This window comes from Arachis stenosperma, chromosome 5 (genome assembly GCF_014773155.1).
Source record: "Arachis stenosperma cultivar V10309 chromosome 5, arast.V10309.gnm1.PFL2, whole genome shotgun sequence".
Lineage (NCBI taxonomy): Eukaryota > Viridiplantae > Streptophyta > Magnoliopsida > Fabales > Fabaceae > Arachis > Arachis stenosperma.
In genome coordinates, this window is record NC_080381.1 from 8413588 (window position 1) to 8421259 (window position 7672).

At 33.4% G+C, this 7672-nt stretch overlaps 1 protein-coding gene across 1 annotated transcript; it reads left to right on the forward strand.

Annotated features, from left to right (window-relative positions):
- Positions 1 to 266: 266 nt before the first annotated feature.
- On the forward strand, positions 267 to 3387 carry LOC130981818 (floral homeotic protein APETALA 2-like). The gene is made up of 10 exons (XM_057905541.1): positions 267 to 1203; positions 1307 to 1332; positions 1430 to 1460; positions 1545 to 1632; positions 1720 to 1865; positions 1946 to 1990; positions 2066 to 2154; positions 2229 to 2350; positions 2423 to 2623; positions 2700 to 3387. Exons 1-10 carry the CDS (start codon positions 656 to 658, stop codon positions 2919 to 2921), a joined length of 1518 nt encoding a protein of 505 aa, XP_057761524.1. The 5' UTR covers positions 267 to 655; the 3' UTR covers positions 2922 to 3387.
- Positions 3388 to 7672: the final 4285 nt, after the last annotated feature.

Consider the following 7672-nt stretch of genomic DNA (forward strand, 5'->3'; position numbering starts at 1 on the left):
AAAAATATTTTTATACAAAAATAATTATAGGGTCTTAATTAAAATATTCACCTATAAAAACTATTTTATGAATACAAAAAAGCCTATAAATGTGTATAAATATATTTTTAACATAAATTTTATACTTTTAAATAGAATTAAGATGGTTGAAAAGATTTATATTGAATATATATTATTGATGAAATATATTTGTAGATAGAAGAGTTATTATTAGCATATAGAAAAAGAGGAAGGAAGAGGGTGATAAGGAAAGCAAGGAAGGAAGTGATGGTTTCGGGTAAGGTTGCTGAAACTGGCCTCGTCTATGCTGTATTGGGCACTTAAGGGAATACAAAGATCCTTCACCTTCTCCCTCTTTATTATTACCCTTTTTCCCAACACCTACCCTTCTCTCTCTCTCTCTCTTCTCATTCCCCCTCTTTCATCTCTCTCTCTCAATTAAAGTCCACACACTCACTTGGCTTCCATCCAAACCAGAGCAAGAAGAAACTCAGAGAGAGAGAGAGAGAGAGAGAGTACCATGAATCATAAATCTCCTTGTACTTTAATTTCGTGCTTAATACATATATTTTCTTTCTCTCGCTAATGCCTCACCCTCTATCTATATAGTAGCTACCTGAAACAAGTGTTCAAACTTGAAACAAGAAACGGAAGAATGTGGGATCTGAATGACTCTCCCGACCACAGAAAGGACTACGACTCTGAAGAAGCTTGTTCTTCACCCAAGACTACCACTACTTCCATGGACGATGACGTCAGAGGCAAGACCCTCCGATCTGCCTCCAATTCCAGCTCCTCTGCAGTCCTGCTAGAAGACGGATCCGAAGAAGACGAAGAACAAGCCAGCAGAACAACAACCACTCTCAACAACATCAACAGTACCAGCAAGATATTCGGCTTCTCCGTCACCCCCATGGACGGTGACGACAACCCCCCCGTGACCCACCAGTTTTTCCCGGTGGAGGACTCCGGCTGTGGCGGAGGAGGAGGAGGAAGCTCTTCGTCGTCGTCGTTTCCTCGAGCTCACTGGGTTGGCGTGAAGTTCTGCCAATCGGAAGCAGTAGTTGGCGGCGGTGGGAAATCGGCGGCGGTGGAAGTATCTCAGCCTATGAAGAAGAGCCGGAGAGGACCAAGGTCTCGGAGCTCACAGTATAGAGGAGTGACCTTTTACCGAAGAACGGGTCGTTGGGAATCTCATATTTGGTCCGTCAGTTAGTTAGTTAGCATAGTAACAAACAAATAAATGCCTTCTTTCTTTTCCTTCATTATGTTTGATTCTCATACATGTTTGTCCTTCACGCTGCAGGGATTGTGGAAAACAAGTTTATCTGGGTAAGTACATGTCTATTTTTCTTTAATTTAATTATGATTTTTGAACGGTAACTCATGAAATAATTGCTTCTCTTTTGTCTGGCTAAAATTTGTGCAGGTGGATTTGACACCGCACATGCAGCTGCTCGGTGAGTGAGCGAGCCAGCCAGCATATATATATTTCTCTCTCCTCAGTCCTCACCTTTCTTAATTCATTTTTCTGCTTTGGACAGTGCCTATGATAGAGCGGCAATTAAGTTCCGCGGAGTGGAGGCTGACATTAACTTCAACATAGAAGACTACGAAGAAGACTTGAAGCAGGTCATTCATCAATTAATTAATTCATTCATTTGATCATTTGCATCTCTATTCTCCTTATGGTGGTGTGTTGTGTAAAATAATAAATAGATGACGAATTTGACAAAGGAAGAATTTGTGCACGTGCTTCGGCGACAAAGCACTGGGTTTCCAAGAGGAAGTTCCAAATATAGAGGCGTTACCTTGCACAAGTGTGGAAGATGGGAGGCTCGTATGGGCCAATTTCTAGGCAAAAAGTATGCCCCCTCTTCCCCCCCCTCCCCTTCAATTTCATCTATTTTGCTAAGCTACCCTCAATTTTATTTTATTTTATTAGGTACGTTTATCTGGGCCTCTTTGACACCGAGATTGAAGCTGCCAGGTATCTGCTTTTCTCAATTTTGTTATTTCCAATTTCAATTTAAATAAATCCATCATGCTAGGGTTTTGATTGTAGGGCATATGACAAAGCAGCAATCAAATGCAATGGCAAAGAGGCCGTCACCAATTTTGATCCCAGCATCTATGAAAACGAGCTTAATTCTGGTAATTATAACATATATTTTCTTATTATAAACATTCTCATTCTTAATTAATTAAATAAGTCTTTACCACGGCAGAATCGTCAGGAGGCAACGGTGCAGCGGATCACAATCTGGATCTAAGTTTGGGCAATCCAAGTTCAAAGCATAGCAGTACAACAGATTGGCACAATGAGGGAGCCAACAATAACAAGCATAAGGTATATATTATTATGATACTAATTATATAAGGCGATTAATTTAATTCTGATTAGCACTAATACATATTTCAGCTGGTGAATATACTACCAAAACCATGTAGTAGTAGAAGCAACATAGAGAGTGAAGCCATGCCCCCAATGCGGTTGCTAAGTACTCATCAAACTCAATTTCCGCTCTCAAACGAAATGCATAGATACGGTCCTTATTATAGATCCCATGCAGCTGGAGACACTCCGCATCAAATGCTACACGCGTTTCCACCAAATTTTCATGTTAGTGTAGTTACTTGAATTCGATTTGATTAAATTGTGGTGTGTGAAAAACATGATGATGCATATATATGTGCAGTTTCCAAGCAGCAGCAAAGGAGGCCGAATTGGAAGCGAGCTTTCGCTGTCATCATCAATGAGCGATCAAGAACAGTGGCAAGCAGGAGCTGGAGGAGGGCCTCCACATTTGTTAGCAACTGCTGCTGCAGCATCATCAGGATTCCCGCCGCAGATTTTAACACCCTCGTCCCAAGGTTGGATCCACAAAAATGGCTTCCACACTCTCATGAGACCCTCTTAATCATCGATCATTTCTTTTTCCACATTCAAATAATTAATTAATTAATTATTTTAATTAATTAATCTCTTCGACCTCCTGAGCATATTTCTTATATTTATATATTTATATATATGTACAAACAAATGGGTGCATTCTAGTCTCTATTGTCTTAGTAAGCCCATACAAAAAACCATAACTTTACCATGGAGGTGAAAGAAGGGATAAAATGGAAAAAAAGGAAACCCAATTTGGGAATTCACTGGTCTTGCTCTGCCTCAGTCAAACTAACAAACCGACGCAAAAATCTTTTAACTCTAGATACTATAGATTCTGCCCTCTGACTCAAATTATTATCATCATTTATAAATATTATTTATATGTATATTTATTACATTGTTACTATTTTTATTTTTTTCCCTTGCGCTATGGTACATTTGTGACAGCACCTATTCGTTTCTTAATTTGGGATGTATTGCTATCACACACACATGGTTTTGTCAATTTGTTCCTTGTTTGTGTTGGGGATCGGATAGGGTTAGGCGTTTGATAACTTTGCTAAGGTAAGATGCTAGGTTTGGTTCCTTAATAGGGCAATGCTTGTTTTTTTGACAAAAAAACGTTCCCACAAAATTCCTAGCTATAATTGCCTTTTGCTTATTGCTTATATAATAATAAACAAATAATAAGTGAAATTAAGAAAAAGGGCAAGAGAAATTAATTAACTCTTATAGGGGGTGTTTGGCAGAGAGATGCAAAGTGAGTTTTATTTTTTATTATTATTATTGTTATTATCTCGGAAATATCAAAGGGATGGTGATGAATAGTCTCAATCAACGGTGTCCTTTGAATCAGTTCTTATGAACAAAAGCAGTCAGACAAAGGCGTTTATGACGAGAGGGACCTATCATTGTTCGTCTAAAGCTTCAAAAGGACACTGATGCAATGGAGTGTGAGAGAGAATAGGGTGCCACCAAAAGGGTATCAAATGGTCGTGAAGGTAGAGATCACAGGGGCATGGATTCTCTCCGGGGTTAACCCCTCATGTCAGAATTTTTTTTTAACTTTTACGACAACAAAATTAAAAAGAAAAAATGTGATTATATATTAAGATATTCAATCATCAATCATGTGTCCGGTCCACTCACAAATTTATCGTTACAAACAGTGTAAACTTAGATTAAGCGGATTTATCATTTATGTTTCATTTTATAAGAATAAGAATAAATAATGCATCATGATGAGTTGTCAATAATAATGATGCAAGTAAATATTTGTAATTATATGAATAACTAATACAACTCTAACTTTAGTAAGTTACCATAAAACAAAAGAAAAAAACAACTATATTATATTATGTGTACAAAAGCATTAGCAATTAAATTAACTATCGGTATAAAATACACATTAAAATATAAAATATATATTAAAAATAAATTATTAAAAAATACTAGAGGATTAACAGAAGTTATTTTTTTAGTCAGCAATTAGTTAGTAATATTTAAAAATATGACTTCAAAATATATTGTTGGATTGTTTGAATTGATGTCTAAAAATATTAGTCAAAAATAATAAATCCTAACAATCTTTAATTTTGTTCTTAAATAAAATATATATTTATACATAATACATGATGAATAATTTGGTAACTGATTTTTAATATGTATATAATATTTTTAAAAAATATAATAAACTAATATTTAAATAATTAATATTATGTCAGTCAATTTTTTATTGTAATTTTTTTAGCTTTCAAAAATTTAAGGTTTAGAATTATAATTTAAAAGATAAAAATTAAAATTTAAAAAATTAACTGATGGAAAAAAAGTTGACTTCCTCATTAATCTGAAACAAAAATAAAAGGTTAACAGAAAACAATGTTATGATAGTAGTAATAAACTAATAACGAAGAAGGGGATGCATGAAGCAGTTGGGTCATTATTTATTTATGGCATATGTACCTTAGGTTTATGGGAGCAGGGTTGATTGGTTAGTGGGTTTGGTTAGGTTCAATGATTCTATAGTTGTGAGTATGCTAGGGAACAACATCTGACTAGGAAATGAATCAGATCAGGCCCGTTCTTTGATGATAAACATTTATGTAATTTGGATCTTACATTTAAAATATTGATTTTATTTTTCCATAATTGGATGGGTCATATTTTAAAATAATTTGATATGGAGAACAACACCTTTCATTCGACGAATCAAATCCTAAACTTTGCTGTCTCGTTGGTTGCAATTATGATAATAATGCAAGTATAAAGTAAGATTAATCTCCTTCAACCAATTTGTTATTGCTATCATATTATAATGTTTTATTATATTATTTCTTTTGGATGAATGAATAAAATAGGTAAAGCATAAGTTGCTTCCATCATCCGCAGCGTCATCATAGATATTTCGGGAAAAAGTGGGGCCCAAATAATCGATTTGAAAATTTCATGTTGATTATTATTGTTTTTATTTATCCTTTTGGGTACAATAAGTTGAAGTTATATACACTGGGTTTTACACTTTGTTGCCACCAAAATGAAATAATAATAATAAAAGCTATGAAGGGAGGTACAGCAACTAGAATGTGCCATGAAATTGACGACTTTAATATTTATTTCGTAAAGATTAATACGAAAGCGTTACCTTCCTAACTAATTAATAAAGAGAAGAGACATTGTTAGGTTAATTAACAGCAAGAGTTAAATTCAGTGGTCCAAAAATCAGAAAACAAAGTGATGCCAGTAAGGGAAAAGGAGGGTAAAAAATAAAAAAGTTGCAGAAGGGAGACTATGTTGTTCACTGCTCACTCATACTTTAACTTTGCTTCGGATCTACGAGACACTGCAACGTAACAGATTCACTTCTATCTCTTTCTTATTTTTTACCTTACGTAATTATTATTATTATTTTCCTCTTATTTTACATTTTTTCTTTATGGAATCGCTTATACATTATTAGCTTCTCTTTCCTTTAAGGCTTTAAATCAAGTAATAAATATTCTATACCACATTTTTTAATTTTAAAAAATGCACCTGTACGGTCATTTTTCTTCAAGTTCAGGCCATATAAAAATCAGTATATTACATTTTATTAGAAAGTTATTTTTTATTTACTCAACATTATTAGTCAATTTTTAAAAATTATATTTTTATTTTAAATTAAATTTTAAATGTTACATCTTCAAATTTCTAACAAATGAGAGTTAAAAGAAGTAATTTTATAATAATAAAAGTATTAGTTAATATTAGGGGTGCACAGACCCGGCCCGGCCCGAAGGCCCGGCCCGGTCCCGAACACTTTAGGAACTAATTTGGAGTGATTTCATCGGGTTTAGGGTCGGGTACGGGTCTCAAAAATAGACCCGGTCATTGTTTCGGGTCGGGTCCAGGCCATAGCTCGGGTCACCCGAAGTCGGCCCGGTGGCCCGGTCAACATACACAATTAATATTTTGTGTTATTAGTGATAGATCATGACTATTCTTACGTGGAATTTAAGTATTGTAAACCTTAATATTTTGTGTTATTAGTCATTATAAGACTATAAGTTAATGTTTTATGTTTAGAATGCATAAGATTTTAGACTAATACATAAGATTGTGTTATTTGTATTGATTTAAATATTTGGTATTATTAGACAATATTAGTATTGATTGTGGTTATGCTTTAATATTGATTGTGGTTATGCTTTAATTTTGAAGAATGGTTGGTTCTTGTTATATTTTTCTAAGTGAATTTTACCATGTTAACTAATGGTTGGAGCCTTGGAAATTTGGATATTTTTACATGCTAGTTTACAAGAAGGTATCAACGTAATGTAATGTTAACGGCCCGGTTTTCACCCGATTTTCACCCGGTATAATTGTGGCCCGAAAGTGTATTGGTTTCATCGGGTCTAGGGCCGGGTTCGGGTCTAATAAATAGACCCGGTGTATATTTCGGGCCGGGTCTGGGTCACATCAAACCCGGCTTCACCCGGCCCATGTGCACCCCTAGTTAATATTAACAAATTAAAAATAAATTTTTTATACTTATTCTACATTTTAATATAGGTATGATAAATAATAAAATGTATATAACATCGTCTATAAATTCATAGCAAACTAACTAGGGTAATTTTAAGACAAAAGAAACCTAACATATATATTTATTCAAAAATATTATTTATACACTAAAATTAGCTATTAATGTATTTATATATAAATATATGTGTGATTTAATTTATTTTTAATATATATTTATATTTTAATATGTATTTTATATTGATAGCTGATTATAGTGGCTGATTTTACTATATACAATAGCATGATTGATATTTATATGGCTATTAAAAGTAATAAGTTATGTTGAGCAATTATTCAAATTAGTTTCTAAAGATTTTTAAAGTGGATATTTTAATTTTCAAGAAAAATTAATATATAAAAACATCACCAAGGTTTTACTCATTACAAGAAAAGAGAGTTATTTTATCATTGGTTTTTTTTAACAGCCATAATTAAATATAAAAATTAATATATATTTTTGACAAATATCACAAATATCAAATTCTCTATATTTTTTTTGATGAATAATTTGACCGTATTCTTCAATTTTGACACTCATTTGTTTTCAATTTACTCCAATATTCCTCTTTTTCTCTGGGCTCCGTCCATTTTGGCATCACACTGCTCTCAGTTTGGGATCATACTACTCATTCTTTATCTTCAAAATCCCAGTTTATTTTTCAGTTTCAAGATCTCATCTCATTCTTTGTTGAAAATTTTTGTTAAAATTTTTTTATG